The sequence below is a fragment of the Balaenoptera acutorostrata genome, chromosome 5 (assembly GCF_949987535.1).
Source record: "Balaenoptera acutorostrata chromosome 5, mBalAcu1.1, whole genome shotgun sequence".
Classification (NCBI taxonomy): Eukaryota; Metazoa; Chordata; class Mammalia; order Artiodactyla; family Balaenopteridae; genus Balaenoptera; species Balaenoptera acutorostrata.
This window is the reverse complement of record NC_080068.1, coordinates 140609485-140629856: the sequence shown is the minus strand read 5'-3', so window position 1 is coordinate 140629856 and position 20372 is coordinate 140609485. Positions and strand designations below refer to the sequence as shown.

General features: G+C 55.5%; 1 protein-coding gene across 4 annotated transcripts in view; it reads left to right on the top strand.

Annotated features, from left to right (window-relative positions):
* AFAP1 (actin filament associated protein 1) overlaps nucleotides 1-11402 on the top strand; it is a 155745-nt gene extending 144343 nt beyond the window's left edge. For all 4 annotated transcript variants that reach the window (XM_057546343.1, XM_057546342.1, XM_057546340.1 and 1 more), the window contains 3 exons: nucleotides 495-685; nucleotides 3745-3909; nucleotides 6665-11402. In XM_057546343.1, the coding sequence (XP_057402326.1) occupies nucleotides 495-685; nucleotides 3745-3909; nucleotides 6665-6691 (383 nt within the window). In that variant the 3' untranslated portion in view covers nucleotides 6692-11402. The remainder of the gene's footprint in view (nucleotides 1-494; nucleotides 686-3744; nucleotides 3910-6664) is intronic.
* Nucleotides 11403-20372: the final 8970 nt, after the last annotated feature.

Below are 20372 nucleotides of genomic sequence, written 5' to 3'. Positions count from 1 at the left end.
GAAGTAGCTGCATAGCACAGGGAGGTCAGCTTGGTGCTCTGTGACCACCTAGAGGGGTGGGATAGGGAGGGTGGGAGGGAGACGCAAGAAGGAGGAGATATGAGGATATATGTATAGCTGATTCACTTTGTTATAAAGCAGAAACTAACACACCATTGTAAAGCAATAATACTCCAATAAAGATGTTAAAAGAAAATTAAAAAAATAAAATGAGTGTATTGGGGCCCAGACCCCAAACTCCTGGCATTTGTGAGAATCAGGGTCCCGTGCTTCCTGGTCCGTATTCTTCCATCTGCGGCAAAAGAGAGCAGTTAGGAAGGGACCCTGCTCCTTTCAGGAAGGGCTGGATTTGAGTTCTGTGGGAAGGACCCTCGGCAGGGGAGCGCACCCCCCAGACTGTGCTGAGCTCCTTTCAGGGGCATCGAGTGTCCGTCCTGTGTTACCTGGAAATCTCTGCCTTTGGCTGGAGCAATAGCGTTTCTCCGGGATTTCAGGCAGGAAGACGCAGGTGATCCTGGAGGAGAAGCTGAAGAAGCTGGAGGAGGAGTGCAAACTGAAGGAGACGGAGCGCGTCAACCTGGAGCTGGAGCTGACCGAGGTCAAGGAGAGCCTCAGGAAAGCCCTGGCCGGCGGGATCACCCTGGGGCTGGCCATCGAGCCCCGGTCGGGGACGTCGAGCCCGCAGGTAACGCCTGCCGCTCCCCGGGAGAGGGCCGGGGGTCGCTTTCTCAGGTCGCCTCTCCTCCGTTGTCCCCAGCATCAGCACCGCAAAGACGCGGCCCCCGTGTCCATTTCAAACACTCTCCTTGGCTGTGGTCTAAGTTCACAGACGTGGAATTTTCTTATGTCTTTCACTGAACTTTTTCAAAGGCGGTGGAAACACTGAGTCTGTTTTCTTTCCCCCCTTGTGCAAAATCTGAGTACAATGAGTGCAGTTCTTTTTATCTCTTCTGAGCCATGTCCCCATTGGATGCCAGTTCATTAGATAGAAACTTTTGTTCGGTGTGGCAGATTTTTATAACATGTCTAGCATGTCTGTCCTGAGAATGATGCCAGGTGCTGGGGACACGGAAGTGAGCGAAACCGTCTGTAACCTCGGGATCTAACAGAACGAACAAATTAGACGCGAATTAGCACCTCGAGTGATTTGCTGCTCACTGTCATTGGAGAACTTGCTCTTTTCCACAAGCTGTTCCGTCGAGGCAGACGTGATGGCTTCTGTTTTCCAGATGAGGAGCTGGAGGCCCAGAGAGCTTGCCTAAGAGCACAGCCCTGGGCCAGCTCCTCCCGCGTACTGGGGCTGGGGGGGACCCACGGGCAAGGTTTCTGGGTTACGGGTGTGTGGCACCACCGAGGTCCTGTCGCCCACCCTCACCGCCCCCCCAGGCAGTAGTCACCTCATTCTCCCACTGTCTGCAGAGACCATCTCAAAACTTCTCCAGTCGCCGGTCCCTCTCCAGCGACCGCCCCTCACTTTCAGAGGATTCCCCCCATCACGCCCAGACCGCTTGGCAGAGCAAATTCCAGCAGCAAAGTGTGGGCTTCCACCACCAAAACCATGACATCAACCGAGCCGCCCGTCCTTTGGGGCACAGCATGGCAGGGAGTTTAGGAAAGCAGGCTCTGTGAGCAAAGAGGCCAGGGCTCGAGATGACTTCCCTTCTGTAGGCCTCGATTTTCCATCTGTGAAATGGGGATGGTGCTGTCGCCTCCCGCGTGGGCTCGTGTGTGCGAAAGCTCTGGGCGTGGTGCCTGGCCTACGAAAGTGTCCATCCACTTGGTGTGTGTTCACCAGCTCGTGGATATGTATTCACTCCTTCAACAAATTAGATACCTGTGTGCTGTGCCCCATCTGTGTGCCGGAAACGGTTCCAGGCGCAGCAGTGGACCTCGTAGATGAGAATCTCTCTTTCCGTGGAGCTCGTATTATAGCAAGGGAGGACCGCTAGACCAGGGAAATGCGCTCACATCAGGCACTGAAAGGTGCGGGGGGAGCAGTCCAGCAGGGGAGGGGCTTTTCAGCGTCCGGCCGAACCGGGGACCGAGGGGGTAATGAGGTGGCCGGTTCTACCCGAAGAGTGGTGGCAGGGCTGTGAGTGCTGGCCTATGCGGGGCAGGGGTCTGTCCCAGGGGCCCCCGGGGATCCGTGTCGGGGGCAGACTGGAGGCGGGAAAGCCTCCTGACCTCCCAGGAGGGGCCTGAGGATTCGCTGGCGTCGCTGTCCGTGGTCCCGTTGGATGGAGGTGCGGCTCCAGACCCACCCCCTGCCGACCCCGCAGGCACCCGCCACGCCCTCTCTGCCGACCCTGCGGGCACCCGCCACGCCCTCCCTGCTGTCTAGTCACCTCTCCTCCCTCCTCGCTTCCTTCAGAGCATCCACAGAGTCCGTAGTGTGTCCCATCTTACATAACAGATTCCGCCCCAGCCCCACGTCCCCTGCAGACACTGTCCTGTGTGCCCAGGTGCCCACTCATCCACCTGCGGCGGTTCGGCTGCCCTGGCGCTGCCTTCCCTGACGTGACCTCCGCCCTCACCTCCCCAGGTCTGGGCGTCCCCGGGCACCGCTCACTGCTGTCTGTGTCTGGGGTGACCGCGCGTTCTCTGGGGCTCTCCCTCCCTCTTGAGGGTGTCCCCCTCGGCCCCTTCTGGTCAGCTCTCCTTCCTTTTGCCCTGTCTGCTTGAGGGTGCAGCCCCGGCTTGATAAAGCTCCTGCTCTCAGGCCACGGGGCTACTGCTCCCTTCGGAGGGCCCATCCTCGGACCTCGTGCCACTCTCTGGCTGGCGAGCGGCTCTCTGCCTTCTCCCCACCCTGACCACGTCCTTGGGCCAGCAGCTCATTAGTCGTCCTAGGGGAGCGCCATGGGCCGCCCTCCTCGGAGCCCAGCTTAGCCTCCCAGGGATGGGCGGCGTGGTCCTCTCCTTCCCACCAGCCACGGCACCCACACCCCTCAGCCAGTGTGGCGTTTGCAGGCATTTCCAAGTGAGCGAGCACGTGGGGAAAGCTGGCTGCTGGGGACCCGCGGTTAGTCGCCCCCAGAGGGGTTCTAAGCAGCCCATTTGAATGATCATTAAAACACCGTTCTCCTCAAACAACATTCTGTGTCATCTAACCGGTATTTTAAGTGACATGTTAACACAGCCAGAGCAGGGAGAGGTCAGTCCGCGGAGACCTCCTTTGGGGTGGAAGTACAGCAAATTGTCGACTTTTTCCCCAAAGAGCAGCTTGTAATCTCACGTGGAGACTTGGCGACTGCAGATTCACTTTGTTCCATCTTAAGGCTTGCTTTGACCTGCGGAGACCGTGCTGTAAACAGCCGGGAATCCTCGGTATTGATGTGTTTGGTTGCCGCAGGGAGCCCCACCCTGGGGAACTGGATCCCGTGAGCTTGTGCGCCCCCATCCTGGTCACCGGTGGTTTCTGCTCCCGGTGCTGTAGCCTAGGAGCTCCTTGAAATCAGAAAGGTCTTAACAGGCGTTCACGAGGCTGCCCCGCAGGGCTGGGAGAGCCCGCGCTGAGTGCGGGGCAAAGCGTCCTTCAGAGCCTCAGTCTTTCCATCTGTAAAATGCATATTTTAAAGGTGCTTTTAGAATGGGGCTCTGTGAGGTGCTGCTTATTACTGTTGTTACCGTTTTTGCCTATTTCCAGAACTTGTTTTATTCTTTAAAATAAGCCATTTTCCTAGGGGAAAATACTGATGACGTGGAAACCGTACCTCACCCATCGTCTTCTCTTTCCATTAACAGTCTCCAGTTTTTAGGCACCGGACTCTGGAGAACTCGCCCATGTCCAGCTGTGAGACCAGTGATGCAGAGGGCCCAGTGCCCGTGAACAGTGCGGCCGTCCTGAAGAAGAGCCAGCCGGCCCCCGCCAGCTCCCCCTGCCGGGGACATGTGCTTCGGAAGGCCAAGGTGAGCTCCCGCTCCTCCTGCTTGCGGGGGAACGCCAGCACCGATGGGGAGCAGGCATCCCGGGGCAGGTGGGGCACGCCAGCACTGGCACAGGCAAGGTGTGGTGAGGCACTTCAGCCTCAGGGTTGGTGGGTGGGGTGCAGGAGCTCAGTGTGGCCTCCTGTTCCAGTTCTGCAGCTTCTATATTAGATGCCATTTCACGAGTATCTACCCAGTTTTTTCTAAAGTCAGACCCTCCTATAGGAATCTTCCTTTTCAAAGGTAAAAAAGACCAGAACTTGTCTCTAGGCCTGGACCATCTATTTTCAGGAAAACCAGCAGTTCTGGTTCTGTGTCCTGGCTTCTCCTGACCTGTTCTTTCACTGGTGAAGTAGAGATTGGCCAGTGACCGCTGGGGTCCTTTAAAAAATCAAAAGTCGAGGCATAGACTCTTCTGCATACCCTCTTTTCCCCAGCCCCGCCGCAGCCTGTGATCCTGTACCCGAGGGGCCATTCTGTCCTACCTTCCAGTCTTCTGATGGGATTGGCCACTAATGATTTTTGATGCTAAGCTTAAAAAATCTCAGAAAATTTAAAAAAACTATAGTTTATCAAAGCAAACACTTCCTGATGGCTGAACTGAAAGTGTGTGGTATGAAAAAGTCCCATTTTGTAGTCAGGCTAACGCATCCAGATGAGTTTAATTTGTTGTGACGAACGTGGAGGCCAGACATCTTCCCTGCACTGTCTCTGGGACCCTCTCTTGCCGTCGTTACCTTTGTTCTTTGGCAGCTTTGGAACCCATTCCAAATTGGCTAGCAATCTGTTGTTTTCTGAAAAGCGGATGTGGTGTCAGATAAGAATGTGAGAGTTAACCTCTGGCTGCCGTGTTCACGGAGGGTCCCTGCCGACGGTGGTTATAAACAGCATCCTGGAATATCTGTCTTCGTAGCACGTGCGTTTGACTGAGCCTGTGTGTTGGTAAATTCGGGGAAAAGAAGAATTGCTGTGCATCATTTGTTACTTTCCTTGGCATGCGTCAAGTGTTCTTCGTTTGCAGAGGAGTACATCTTGCCTGAAAGATGTTTAGAATAGAGCTGTCCCGTAAAGTCCCCCTAATTATTTGCAGAAGGGAAATGCAGTAAAAATATTTCATTTATTTCTTTACTGTCAAAGAAATCAGTTTCCAGTTCTGTAAGTCCAGCCTCTGAAAGGGCTACATTTTCCATGCCTGCTCTCACCGTCCCGAGGCCCAGTACTCTGCACTTCCTGCCCCCTTTTCACGATAAATGTAAAATGTGTGGTTTTGGCCGGTTCAGATGCACAGCTGGCCGTTCAGACCGGCCCACATCCTCCCTGAAGGAATGGGATCGAGCAGGGGTTTCCCAGGATTCCTGAGAATAGTGGCAGGGGACCCACGGCTGGAGGGCGGGGTGGTGGCCTGGCCTCTTGCCTCTGGGAGCGTCCGTCCGCCTGTAGGTGCATCACACCCGTGGCCTCCTCTCGCACCCTGGCCTTTTTCTGAGGACCTTTCTGAGTCTGACTCGTCTGGGCTCGGGAACCGTTATCCCAGGCTGTATTCCTAGAATAATTTCCAGTTCCTGATGAGGGGTGCTCTGAGCGTGAGAGAGCGCGCTCCTGAAAGTCAGAGGGTTTCAAGTCACCTGTCACGGGGTTTCCCAGCTGAGAAGGGAGCTGAAGGGCCCCGACGTCCAGCTCCAGGCCCAGCATTCTCCCCGCAGCCTGGGAACTCCGGGTGCCGAGGGACGTCCCGGGAGCCGGGGCGTGTTGGCTGCAGTGCTTTCAGAGCTGACACACGTGCCCCAGGTCCCAGCGTACCAGGACTGGGCCACCCCGAGCACGGGCCGCCCGCCTGCGTGCAGCCTTTTCAGTGACACACACGGCGGCCTTGGGTCCTCCCCACGTCCCCCTGGCTGGGCGTGTCCGTGGAGCTCCCTGCTTGGTGGCCAGCGTGACCTGTGCTTGGTCACACGATTACACGCGTTATCGTGCGCGTGAGGCTTTGGCAGCGTGTGCGGGCACATACACACGACTCCTCTCCAAGCCGGCGCCGCCCCGGAGGCTGGCGGCTGAGGAGGGAGGCTTGCCGGGGCGCTGGGTGCCCTGCCGCCCGGAGCATTGCCTTTGCGCGGAGCCGCCGGACGTCCTCTCTGGGGAGCCCGGGATTGGGGGTGGGGCTGTGGGAGAGGCCGCGAGGTCGTCCACGCCTCTGTGGGACTGGCGCCTGCACGTGCTCACGAGGTGCAGGCGGCTCAGTTTTGGTTTTGTTTCTGCCACGTTGGCTAACGCCATGCTTTTAACCATTGATGAAGCTTGTACGTTCGACACTAGAAAAAAGGTGAGAAATTCCTAATTTGATACAATATGAGAAGGTGTGCAGTGTCCTCACGGCCCAGTTAATGACCCCCTGGGGATACAGCAGGAGTCAGGCACTTGCATCAGACCAGCACTGCCGCACTCGGTGCCCCCAGGGCAGGCGGGAGAGCGCCGCTTGGCGCCAGGCCCCGTGTGGGGGCCGCCACGCCGCGCACACGTTCTCTAGATTTGCCCAGAGTCCTTAGTGGGACGCAGGCCGATCTCGGTTTGGGCCGTGCGCTGATTCTCAGCCTGTTGCCGGGGGGCCTCGGCGCTGTTTCCACGGCAGCTGCGCCCTTACCCTCTGGGGCACAGGTGTGGATGGGACGCAGCCTGACGTGTCTCAGCCCCGCCTGTGCCCTTTTGATCTGTACACGCTTCCTCTTGCCTCGCTTGGCAGGAGTGGGAGCTGAAGAACGGGACATAGAGCTCGCGGACGCCCAGCTCACACAGCGTCGTCCCATCGCGTGACCGCAGGGAGCTGGCCCGGGGGCTCCAGCAGCAGGACTCGGGGTTTGCGGCCGGACCAGGACCCAGGACCTGGGTGCCAGGACCCAGACCTGCCCTCTGTATCCTCTCTACTGTATAATGGTTCCCTTTAAAGAGATTTACTTGTAACACTTTGGCTTCCAACTTCATTTGTTTAAAGTCAGAAAAGGGACGGAAGGTATTGTGAGAGCCTCCCCTGGCGGATGGAGAAGCTGTATCTTCCCACCCAGGTAAATGATTGTTTTCACCAGTCTCGGCACTCCCACCCCAGACTGAAGATGAACGGCCAGCGGGCCCTGGACGTGCTCCGCGCCCCCGGCGGGGGTGTGAGTGCGAGGCGTGGGCATTGGGCTGCCCGCCCCTCGGCCAGGAGGATCCGGGGATGTCGCTGCAGCGCCAACAGCAGGAAGTCGCACCCCGAGTCTCTGCGTCCCTCTCCCCACATGCCCGGCCCCCTCATCACTAGGGGTAATGGCGCGACAGAATTGTGCTGTGAAGCATTTTTTACCATTTTCAAAAAAATTTTCTGGACAGATGCTTCTGTCACCAGGACATGAAAAGCTGCCACTCTTCTTTAAACTTTAAAAAATTTTCTTTTTCTCCTGTGTCACGCTTAGCTCCAAGGGTTTTTCGGAGATTCTGTATCATATTGTGTTATTTGTACTGCTTTTGAAAGTCAGCAGAGTGTTTTTGATATTTCACGCATATGTGTCCTTTCCGGCTTTTGCCAGCATCCAAACCCCTTCTACCCCTTCAGAGCCGGCGGGTGGTCCTCAGAGACCTGGTCGGCCTTGGGGTGATGGTTACACTCATTCCCAAGGGGCGCATATGCCCTTTGAAAGGCAGCAGGTTCTGGGAACTGTGCAGCTTTAGGGCAAAAGAAGGACCCCTGAGAGCTTCTCTCCCAGCCCCACCCCTGTGACCCGCCAGGGGACTTGGTTTACTGTTTCCCTCGGGCGCGGCCGCCAGCCAGGGCCTCTCTGAGTTTCCCCGTTTGCCTCCAGAGGGATGTTTCTCGAAGCCTTCAGACACTAAGGCGTGAAGGGGACAGGCCAGTTCACAGGTAGAGGTAATGTGGGTCCAGGAACCAGGCCGGCTCTCCTCTGTCTGCAGAGGGACCTCTCAGGAATTCTCCCTGTGCAGCCACTGCCCAGAAAGTATATCTGTCACCGCGGAGCCCTCTGCAGACTGACCAATGGGACCGCACCACACGCGGGGATGGGCTCTTTCTGCCTGCAGCTGGTGCAGGCCTGCCGTCCTCTGCTTCTCATCAGACACGGGCGCAGGAAGCAAGAAAACAGGGCGCCTGCGAGCACATCCCGGGGCGGCCACGGCTTCCGCAGGCCTTGCCGGTCAGGGTTGGAGTGGCCCTCGAGGCCAGCACGGGCCCCGTTTGGGTTCACTGACCAGAGCCGGAGTGCGGTCTCGGCGGCTAAGAAAGTTCTGCCACAGGACCTGCAGGCTGTTTAGCTGGGGTCCACCTGAAACCTGGATTTGTTGCAAAGCCGTCTGCCAGGTCCGTGGGCTGCCTGCTGGCAGCCTCACGCGCAAGCTCCTTCTCCGCTGTTTACAGGACGAGGGGGTCGTGTCTTACCTGCATGTAGCACGTTGGGCCCCCCAACCCTGACCCCGGGAAATCCAAGTAGGAAGCGGGGAGCCAGGGGCCTCCCCAAGCCTCAGGCCCATCTTCCCAGCCCTGCTGGGGAGGAGGAGCCCCCCTCCCCATGTTCTTCCATCAGCGTAGGGAGCTGGCATCATAGGAAGCTAATTTTCTGTAAAGGGGAAAAGTGTGATCTTCGCTGCCTTCCGGTCAAATGAATGTTCTCCAAATAAGGCTCTCAGGCTATTCTGGTTGGCAGCCAACTTGGCCCACGACAGCAGCCAGATTTGGATTGTTGCTCAGAAGGGAAGACGTGACCTTAGCCCGGGAGCAGGTGGGCACAGGTGGGTGGGCCGTTAGCAGAGGTCACCGCAAATGTCACCTCGACCATCGCTGTGGGTCACGCCCAAGGACACAGCCAACTGCTGCCAGAGCCAGGATTTGGACCCTGGCCTTAAGACTCCTGGTGTACATATTTTGTGCTTAAAAACACCAGGTTTTTAAATTCACTTTCACAGCCATAAGCCTTTTAAAGAGGACGGTGGATTCACTCCTGTTACGTCCCCCGGAGCCATTTAAAACGGCCCTGCGGAAGCCAAGGCCGCCAGCATCGGGCTCCTTTGATGCCCTCGAGGTGTTCCCCTCGATGTCTTTAGATTTGATCAGAAAGTTAGTTTAAAGCATTTGCTTCAAAATAAGTTATTTATTTGTATATGTTCAATAAATATAGTTTTTAATTTATATCTGTACATATTAGACACACTGTGGACATCCTGCCAGCATCCGGACAGTGGCCTCATTACCCCCCTAGATGTGCCCCAGGGACCTGCCCCCCTTATGTCAGGGCAGCCGGGAGACAGCGGTGACAGAGCCGGGCTGCGGGGGTGGCCCGGGGTGCAGGTCACCATCCCCTGGGAGAAGTGGATTCTTGAGAAATGTCCCCCTTCCTCAGACAGACAGTCATGGTCGCAGAGTGCTGGCCAAACTGTAACAGGATCCTAACCGAAATGACACACACGTGGTGGCCCGACCGGGGGCTGGCGTGACGCTGCCACCCTCTGCGGGCCACGGGGCCCTTCCCTTACAACGGGGGCCACCATCAACCTCAGGCTTCTGCTTCCGGCTTTGGTAAGGGGTCATCAACTTCAAAGTCCTCTCCATTTTTATATTTTTATAATGTTTTTCATTCACTCACCAACCTTTTGCACAGAGATACATCGATGGTGAGAGGGCGTGCTGTGTCACCCCCGACGTGGGCTCAGGTGGAGGTGACCACCCCCTGCCCAGAGGCTGCAGACGGTCGGCCAGGGCCGGGGAGCCAGCAGCCCTCCCGCCCGGCCCCGGGACGGTCCTCTGCGGGGACCCGGTGGGTCTGGGGAGGCTCCCAGCTGCAGGGCCTCCGCACAGCGGTCTGCCCGGGGCTCTTCTCTTGGCCGCATGTGTAGGGCTAGTCGTGGCCCCTCGGTTCAGGCACCTTGGCGTTGTCCAGCTTGACCGTCCGCCTTATTCATCTCCCTGGTCCCTGAGTCATTTTGGGCTCCTTCTGAACACCTGAGACGATTCTGATAGGTTGCAATGTGCCACCTTTGAAAAGCCTGTCTCAAAAACCGTGTGTCCTGGGCCCTGAAGACCGCCCCCAGGGAGGAGTTTCAGATTTCCTGTTAATCGTGACAACAGTTTGGAATTTGTGTACAGGTTTCCAAGGGGACAGCTTTGCAGCTGGGGTAGGCCCGATGGCCTTGGGCAGAACTCCTTTGTTGGCGGTCCCATTTATTCTTTCCAGAAGAGTGACTCTATCAGCACGCTATTTTGAAGGAAATGTAAGTTTTGCCTACGGACCTACTTCACCAGGCAACGTTCTCTGGTTATTCACCACGAGACAGGAACCTTCCCAGGCTGGGCACGGGGGTGGGCGCTCGGGCAGGACCTCTCCCGCCAGAGCAATCAGGCGTCTGCGGGGGCTGCATCCCAGCCCGGCCCCTGCACAGCCCAGCGGACGCCTTTTCCGGGAGCAGGCGGCCTGCCCGTCTCCACCGCGGCTCACGTAAAGGTCACGGCAACACCTCAGTGTTAAACTATTGCCTTCCTCTTTTTTTTCTAAATTAAGTTCTTTAAATAATTTCAGATCGTGGCATAGTTTTAAAGAGGGTAATTCTATTGTTCTTATTGTCATTACTGTCTTCTTATTATCGCCACGATGGGCTGGGTTGATACTGTGAAATAAACTAAAAATAAATAACATTTTCATGTCCCCCCCACGCACACGGTGCAGCATCACAGAAAGCCTCTCGGTGACCCCCAAGCCATAGCGGGATAGCGTGTCATTCGTGAAGATGAGGGAGCTTCACGCCCAGGGAATTGTTGGCCTCACATGCACCCTCTTGCTCAGCTTTTGTGAAATAATTCACTTATGTCCTTCCAGAAAAGCCCAGCTTGACAGCATACAAGTATTACCAGGTATTTCTGTTAGTTGACATGGAAGAAATTTTCGAGATGGGATCATCAGACCATAATTCTTAGGGACCAAAGGTGTTTTTAATAAGATAATCTTTGTATTTGATTTTTTTAACAAGAAAGGAAATATTAACTTTAAACTTTAGCATCAACTTTTAAATTATAGAGATTCAGCATTAATTGACCATGGCTATAAGTTGTAAAATGTTTTCATATTAAGAATGTAATTATTTCCTTATTGTATTTTTTAAAAACTAAAGTCATATTTAAAATTCTCTTTGAAAGAAACAGGCAAGAAACAGGAAAGATTTTTTTAATTAAATATGTTGGCAGTGTCCATTTTAAATAACTGTAAATATATTTTCACTGTGTTTCGCAATGTATTTAATTCATAAAGTAAAAAATTTTATCAGAAGAAACTTGCATTGGAAATATTCGTTTTCAGTCCATTTGCCCGGATTTTGTAATAGCCTCACTTGAATTTTCTGCTTTACTAATGGATTTTTCTGCAGTTTTACACGGTGTAGCCCGCAGACTGGCGCCCTCGGGCGTGCCTCATTTGTGTATTGCTAATAAACTCGCTGTTCCAACTCGGCCTCTGCGTCTTGACCAACTAGGTTTGTGGGCAGACAGAAGGACCTTTGGATGAACGGAGGCTTTTTGCTGACAAGGCATTTTGCTTGCCAAGTAGGGAGGGGTGTAAGAGAGATCAAGGTGGGGCAAGTGTTTTATTTCTTTGGCAAGAATCCTCTTTCATGAAAGAAACGTTGTGTATTTTATTTTATTTATTTATTTAATTTTTGCCTACACTGTGCAGCATGTGGGATCTTAGTTCCCTGACCGGGGATCGAGTTCGTGCCCCTGCATTGGGAGCACAGAGTCTGAACCACTGGACCGCCAGGGAAGTCCCAAACATAGTGTTTTTTAAAAAGTTGCTTTTAGTCCAAGGACCCGAATATCTGGGTCAAGGAGCGTCTGTGCTCCTGCTGAGTGCAGCTCTATGCCCCGGTGCCCAAAACAGGACCAGATGGGATGTGACTCTGTTCTCAGGACATTCACTCCAGCCAGGGACACAGACGTGTCAACAGGTAACTCTGAGTGTGGGACTGGAGAGTTCTGGAACCACAGGAGAAAGAGCGGCTGCCTTTCAGGCGGTTGGCGGTGGGGTTTGCGGGTATGGGTTTTTGAGCTGGGTCGTGCTGTTTAAATAGGAGTTCAGCAGGGAGAGAAGCAGGGGAGGCGCAGCAGGAGCCCAGGGTGGAGGGTGAGAACATGAGCCGCAGTGGAAGCCGGCTCTAGAAGAGCGGGCTGGATCAGCTGGAGGCCTCCTGTCTGCAGATGGTGGGGGACTCAGGAGTGCATGCAAGGCCTCTCTTGGGGGTGGTGGTTGGCCATGTTTCTGGTTTTAGACCACTGCCAGCGGGACGGGAGTGAGTCCCACTGAGACCCAGACAGGCATATGTGGCCGCACTGGCCGGGAGCAGAAAGGCCGCCGCGGATGCACAGCCCACCCGAGGGCTGATGGAGATACAGACGGAGGAGCCCCGAGGAGCTGGCCCTGCCGCCAGCCAATCTGTCACCCGACGTAGGATACAGGGGAGCAGAGCTTGGCCAGAGCGGCCAGGATAAGGTGTCATCTTGGGTCCTGCAGGACACCTATGTCAACAAACGGGAGGCCAGGTCTGATAGCGGGAGGCGTGGCCTGTGTCTGTGTGTGACTTGGGGACGTCAAGGTGACACATTACCCACCCGGACTCACCTTTCAGCGGTCGAGGGCCAGGTGAGTGGGTGGTGCCTCCTTCGCCCCCATTCTCCTCTCCCCGGGGATGGGGTGGGCATTGGCTGGTCGTGTCCCAGATAATGAGGGGCCTCTTCCATTGCCAGAGTGAGACAACCGCCCTGAGTCGGAGGTGAGGTCAGTCCTCCAGCCCACCTTAGATGACAGGAAAGTCACTGTCTGCGTGCTCTCAGCTTGCCTCGGTGCCCTACGAGCGGTGCTCAAAGGCGGTCCTCTGCCCCAGCATTCGCTGTCCAATGACGGGTCATTCGTCTCAGCGAGGGGCCTGGTTGAGCTTCATTAGACCTGTTTTTTTTTTTTTTTTTAAATTTCTAGTTTGCCTTTATTCCTGGAGGATATTATTATCAGGGGTCCCAAGTGAACAACACTTTAAGTCTTTTTTTTTTTAATTTTTATTTATTTATTTATGGCTGTGTTGGGTCTTCGTTTCTGTGCGAGGGCTTCCTCTAGTTGCGGCGAGCAGGGGCCACTCTTCATCGCGGTGCGCGGGCCTCTCACTATCGCGGCCTCTCTTGTTGCGGAGCACAGGCTCCAGACGCGCAGGCTCAGTAGTTGTGGCTCACGGGCCCAGTTGCTCCGCGGCATGTGGGATCCTCCCAGACCAGGGCTCGAACCCGTGTCCCCTGCATTGGCAGGCAGACTCTCAACCACTGCGCCACCAGGGAAGCCCTAGACCTGTTTTTAATTGATGCTCCCCCTTGGGCTTGAACATGGGTCACGTCCCGGTGGGCTGCCAAAGGAAAAGGAAGTGCCTCTTTAATTTCTTTTAAAACTTAGCAAAAGGACACCAGAGCTCTCGGTTTTGCTTTTTAAAAGCATGGAGATGACTCGGGGATATCACGCAAGTTATAATTTTGGAAGCAGGCAACACAAAGCCTCGCCGGCATAAGTCAGGAGTCCAGCTCTTTAATGGGAAGCAGGGAAAACATTAGCTGATGTCTGTGATCCAGAGATTTTATGATGGAAACTTCATCAATTTTATGCCACTGTTTAAAATGGCTGGCTTTTCACACAAAGGGACCAATTAGTCAGAAAACAGGGCAGGAAACATAGCAGGGATGAAGTGGGTCAGTTATACTCACCTCCCCACCTGGGGGGCTACTTTGAGCTGATCCTGGACACTGAGAAGTTGGTCTGTCCTGGAACCACCCCCAGGGGTGGGCGGGCAGTGCAGCAGAGCTGAGAGCTAGCCGCTTCCTTCCTCAGGGAGGCTGGCCTCTGGCTGGGGGCGGGGGTTCTGCCCGTGTGCTGAGCGTCTCTTCTTTTTCTGATGCTTTGACACCTGGGACCTTGCTGACCAGGGAGGGACAGCCCTTCCCAGGGCCACCCAGTTGCTGGAGACGTCAAGCACTTGCCTGCAAACAGGCCTTTCATATGTGAACCAACCAATGCAGAGCCCACACCCCAGCCAACTCCTTTATGAGGTTCACACATGCTGCACCACTATCCCCTGCCCTAATCACCCCCGGGCCAGGTGCCTGACAGCTGGGACAGCCCCTGGTCCCAGAGCTTACTGAAATTATTCAGACCAGCCCATCCTAAACCTGTTTGCCCTGCCTCACCCATTCCTTCCTGTGAAAACCACAGTAAAGGCTCTTGTTCCCATTTTCCCCCCTCCCTCCGCCTCCTGACCTGCCCTGGTGCTTCCCCATGTGGCCCTGTGTGACCTGGCGTGGCCTGTTGTGGTGTGGCCTTATGGGGAACGGGGAGTGTGACAAACTCTCCTGTTCAATGGCAGTCATCTGCTGATCTGTCGGCCCTCCCTCCATACTGCGGGATAATAAAGCCTATGGTTTAATACCCCCTGGTCCTGTGGAAAGGGCATGGGCTGAGATTCATGCGTATCAAGTGATGGGAGATGACCCATCCGTGAAATATCCTGCAACACCTGTAAGACTCTGAGCTGAAATCCTTTTCTCTGTGGGTTATCTTTCCAGCAGGATAAACACTGCCATTTTCTTCAGCTAATCATTCATTCATTTATTCATTCGGGGACTACTTATTGAACACCTACTGTGCCTGGGGCACTGGAGACACAAAACTGTGAACAAAACTGTCAGCACCGGTTCCTCACTGCTGCTGGTAATCGACACGCACCTGGCACAGGTGACCTGGCTAATAAACACGTAATTATAAACTGTGAAAAGCCATGAAGAGTGGCACCCGGCTTCTGGTGGTGACAGACTCGAGCCGTGGACAGCCCTCCATGGGACACAAGGAGAAGAAGTCTCCCCGGGGCGTTATCGTGCTCATTCCCACCCCTCTGCATCAGGGGCCTCGCGGGTCCCAGGAACACTCCTGCACCAGTGCTGGGAGAAGGTCCCTGGCACAGGGGGTGTTCTTCAAAAGCTCCGTGGTGGCTGCTTTTTGCAAATCCGAGCTGAGAGTAGGAGCTCTCACCCCTGAACTCTGGTCCCTGGATTCCGTGGGATTAAGAAGATTCTGGAGGAGGAGGGCCCAGGTGATGTCAGGGTGACTCACTGATCGTGGTGTCCCTAGGATTGGGATCCACGGACATGCCACTAAGTTCCCAAATTGATCGCTACAGAGCAACCTGCCAACACACTCTGGACCTGGTGATTCAAGACCAACTTGAGTCACCACGACAGTTGGGACCGTTAACACCTCCCAGACCTGGATGGTCACACACCTGGAGCCCCGGGAGTCCAGGGGAGGTTGCACCCCCTTGAAGCCTGATGCCGAACTGGATCTGTAATGTGCATCCCCTCCTAACCCTCCCCACGGGTGCGCACGTCAAGGGAGACTGCGCTGGGGGGTTGGGGGAGAGCCCGCACGCTCTGGGGGGGGGGGGGTGATGGACACCGGCTCCCGTCCGAGACAGGTTCCTGGGGATCCCCAGTTCCATTGAGGCCCTCCGGCCAGAGCAGAGTTTGCGGGGGTCGGGTTCTTGGTGGAGCTTTGGCCCCTGCCTGGGCCACAGGGGGTCTGGTGTGATGATTCCCCTGGTTCCTGAAAGTGTGGGTGGAATACAGCCTGGGCCATGGGAAGAATCCCCTCTTGGTTTCCAGACACAGTCGGTTCCTGTGGTAGGAAGCCCCCCCAAAGTCCTCTTCCTCCTAAAACAGGGAACAAAGCAATCTTTCGACCCTAGAGGAACTGCAGACAGTCCTGCCATCCGGGACCTGAAGGTCACAGGGTGGTGACTCCGCCCACATCCCCATCCAATTGTCCATTTTCCGTGTGAGCGGCGGTGGTGAGCGCATTGCAGCTGCTGATGCAGATGTGGCACCTTTTACGGGAATACGCACAGCTCCCGGTGCCTGGGATGCAGCTGACCTTTTTTGTTCCGTGCCTGTTGGTGAAGTTGCGCCCACCTGGAGGGAATCAGCGCGTCTCACAGGTCTAGGCAAACGCTCCAGCTCTTTCTAAGCGGCCAGGGAGGCTGGCATCTCCTTCTCCAGAACCTCAGCAACATCAATCACGCTGATTGGGTCTGGTGAGGAGAAAACGGCAAGTTCTCTCCAAGCCTTCGTGGGACACAGATGACCAGCGGCTCTGGGCATTGCACACCTGGAGGATTTCGGAAAGGGAGCTAGAGGCTTGTGCAGCTATGAGAAGGGCTGGTGGCAAGCAAGTCAGGAATCACTTTTGATTCCCTAAGTCATTGGTGCTAAAGAAGGCAGCTCTCGAGAACCAGAAGCTGCTGCAAATCTCAGGAACCTCTTGGAAATTCTCAGCAACTGCCCGAATCTATGGCAGCAAAGCAAATGTTCCCAATCTCGTGTCCACCCGTACATCTACCTGTATCCAACTCCTGGGATAACGGGGCCCCAGTCCGTCCAAATCCACACACGTGCCTCTTGTCGGGCAGATGCCACCTCTGTCCCAGCTTCTCAGGAGACCTTCCAAGGGGATGTTAGTGATGCTGGGTGGGTGACAGACAGTGCGGCACGTGGAACGGTGGAACAAGTAAAGGCAGCAATGCATCACCTCGTGGGCCATTCCTGTCACGACGCCAAAACAGAAAGCGCAGGAGCCAATCGAAGCACCCACATCTCACCCTGCAGCTGTCCTAAGTCTCACACCAAACCTTGGGTCTCAGGCAAGTGCACAGGGACCTTTGAGCTTCTTGCTCTCTTTCGTTTGCACATTTATTACGATGAATATTGTCACGTGGTACTGATGCCACCGCTGTCCCCTTCTGCCTCCTAAATTGCCCACGAGGGGGGTGCTTGCTTTTGAACCACCCCTTGGTTGATAAAAGGGTGTCTCTGAGGTTTTTTTCCTTTGGAAGGCGCACAAATGACACATTTTTGAACACTTCAAATCTACGTGTGCCCTACTTCCTTTACAACTGAGTAAAACCCAGGCAGAGCTGAGTCGTCACAACCTTCCCAACATCTCCCGGCCTCTGGAACAGTAGAGAAGCCTCAGCCCTACTCATTCCCCCTGGTAAGTATGCTGTTTATTCTGTTTAGGACTTTTTTAATCTTTATGGTTCAAATTCTGAAATTCTTACAGGATGGACTTTGGCCCAGTACTACATAGGCCTTTTGATCTGCGGGCTCAGAATTTTTCCAGCTCCGCTTGTGTGCCCTGATTCCCAAGGAAGCCTGTGTTTCATGGAGACCTCCTTCCCTCTGTCTCTTACAAGGCTTGTATTTACTCTATTTCTCATTCCCTTGTTATTTTTAGAGATTCGTAATCCGTTCTCTTCCAGTGGTGACATGTCTTCCGCTTTCTGCTCTTTATTATCTTTAATGCAAATAAATGCTAATTCCGCTCCTGCCTTTTCACTTTCCTTCTCACTCCAGTGACTCCGCTCCTACTCAGCCTGTGAACTTCTACTCTCTGGTTTCAAAGAGGGCACATTTTCTGGCATTCATATCGAGACACGACGCATACAATTTTGAGCTGTGGTTGTGTTTCTCTTCAGTTACTTATCCTTGAATGAGGAATGCTCCCTCCAGGCCAAGTGTTTTCTGGTTCACGAGCTGTGTCCTGTCTCCTCCTCGCTGCATTCTTAGCTGCTGGTGGAATCCTTCTTTTCCACGTTAATCTCAAAGGCAGCATGATGTGCAGCCCAGACAAATTGTGGGTATCTAGCAGGGCATCGCTGTGTGTGCACCTCTGGAATTGACCCCGTGGTCTGGGGTTAAGACTGCAGCCGAGCGTTTACATCGGCATCATCATCAGCCCTCTGTGGTGGTTTCTTGTCCCGAATGCAGGGATACGTGGTGACCCTATCTCTGGCTTGGGGTGAGGGTTGGGGAGCATGTAGCTCAAGATTAAGACAGTGAGCTACAGGGATTCCTCCAGGATGACCATGTGACCTGACCAGAGCCTCTAGACTTTATGAGAGGAAGATGTCCAGGCTGGAGCTGCTGCAGCCATTTTGTGACCTGAGGACACCTACGTGGCTCTGTATCTGAGCGGTGGACTGTGGCCTGGAGAAACAGAGCCATGCCAAAGATCTCCATGTAACACTGTGACGCAAATCTTCAGTGGGGCCTCTGCACTGCTGACAATTTTAACAACTTCCTTAGCCGGTCCACTTTCTCACTCTCCCGATAAAATTTCACACCTTTGGGACTTCCCTGGTGGTGCAATGGTTAAGAATCTGCCTGCCAGTGCAGGGGACACGGGTTCGAGCCCTGGTCCGGGAAGATCCCACATGCCGTGGAGCAACTAAGCCCATGCGCCACAACTACTGAGCCTGCGCCCTAGAGCCCGTGAGCAACAACTACTGAGCCCACACGCCACAACTACTGAAGCCTGTGCGTCTAGAGCCCATGCCACTCACTACAACTAGAGAAAGCCCGCATGCAGCAACGAAGACCCAACGCAACCAAAAATAATTGATTAATTAATTAATTTAAAAAAATTTCACACCTTCTCCTGTTTCCCTGGCCCCTTTCCCTCTTCTCCCTTTCAGGGATGACCTTTCCTGTAACTTCCCTGAGAACACAGAGCAGCTGGAAGAGAAGGTCCCACCCCACGTGCTTCTAAGCCCTCCGGTTCCCCAGGGTCAGGGGTCCCCGCTCCCACGCGACCTGGCCCCTCAGCTCGTGCTTGGGCTCTGTCCCGCTCACCCCTCGAGGACTTGCTGCTGGGCATTCCCTCCTCCCCCTCCTGCACCTTCTGTCTCTCCACGTCTATTAGCTCATTCTCGCCCACATGCCCCCTTGGCTGCTGCCCCAATTCTCTGCCCTTGAGTCGCCAGATAATTCCAGAAAGCATTATTACGTGCACTGGCTGTCCAGTTCCTCACCTCCCGTGATTCCCTCGACTGGCCCCCAGGAGGAGGGGTCTGTCCTCACGCCTGCCTGTGCTCTGTCCTCACGACTTGCCCGCTTGGCAGCCCCGGCCCTGCTGACCCAGCCCTCCTCTGAAGCACCCTTCACGTCCCGACACGGGGTCCTCCCTCTGCCTGCAGAAGTGCCGTGGTCGGCGGAGGGCCTGGGCTGCCCAGGGATGTCCGCCTGAGTCCCAACTCCAGATTGCTTTGCGCCTCGCTGCCCTCGACTCTGGGACACCCATCTGGTGGGCTTGCTGTCAGCGCGGTTTATGGGCCCGTGCGTGGAAGTTGCCCACATCGGACTTGATACACGGCGGGGACTAAGTGGGAGCTGCCGTCACCACTGCGGTCACCTTGGCTTGTGGCTCTGCTGCCGGCACGGCCCCTCCCGCGCCTCCGCAGGCAGGTACTGCTGGGCCGTTGGCAGGGCTGAGCACCGGGGCCGTAATCTGTGAGCTGCAAATGATGAGAACGGTGCTGCGTCCCAGCGTGGAGCCGGGGAGAGTTTTGGAACAAAGTGCCATCTGCCCAGCCCGGTACTGTCGGAGATTAACAACCTAATTATAGCATCATGCAAATGCCAGTGGGTTATGAGCACAGGCTATTAAAACACCTGGGCTGGTGCACTTAGTGCCTGCAACGGGCAAGTCTGAGCTCGATGGGCTGCCAAAGCCCCCGGGCCTCGCAGGCCCCGGCTGTGGAGATGAGGCAACAATGGGCCACGCACAGCCGGGAGAGGCTGGGAGTGGCTGGGCCAGCCCCTGGGCATCGCTTCCCGGTGGAAACGGCAGCACATGGTGATCGTTCTAGCAGGCTGGGGCTGGCGAGGTGTTTTCACGTCTAATGGAATCGGGATGAGCAGGGGCTGGGCTGCAGTGGCCAGAGCCCCGCCCCGGCCTGACCCTCACCACATAAGCCGGGTGGGCGCATCTGGCCGCTCTCCTTGGAGCTGAGCTCGGGGGACGTGGGTTTCTCCTCCGGCTGGTCCTGCTGAGTGGACAGCAGCTGCTGCACAGAGTCTGCTCACCCCCCAGGGCCACCCCTGTCTCCTTAGGACCAAGGGTGCTGCCGCGGGCACAGCTGGTCCTCATGAAGCGGGGGGACCATGCCCCTCGGAGGCCCAGGGTCGGCTGGGGGTCCCAGAGGTGCTGGGAAGGCCTGGCCGAGGGTGGGCCTGGGGAGGGGATTTGGGGAGGATGGAAGAAGCCGGATGCCTTGTTGTCGGGAAGTGGGGCCACACGGTGACTGGGCAGGTCCGTGACCTGGTCTGAAAGGAGGGGCTCGGGGCCTGAGCCGTGATGGTGAAGGAGCCGCCCCCGCGCGCTCAGTGGGACGGCGCGAGGTCATCGAGGTCATCGCCGGCTGGTCTGTGTGCAGATGTGATCACAGCTGGCTCTCAGCTCTGTCGCAGAGGCCTGGTCTGCTGCCGGTGACCCTGTCTGTGTCGGACGGGGGAAGGCCCAGCACACGGTGTGCGCCCGGCGGGGCCAGAGGTCAGGGGCCACCGT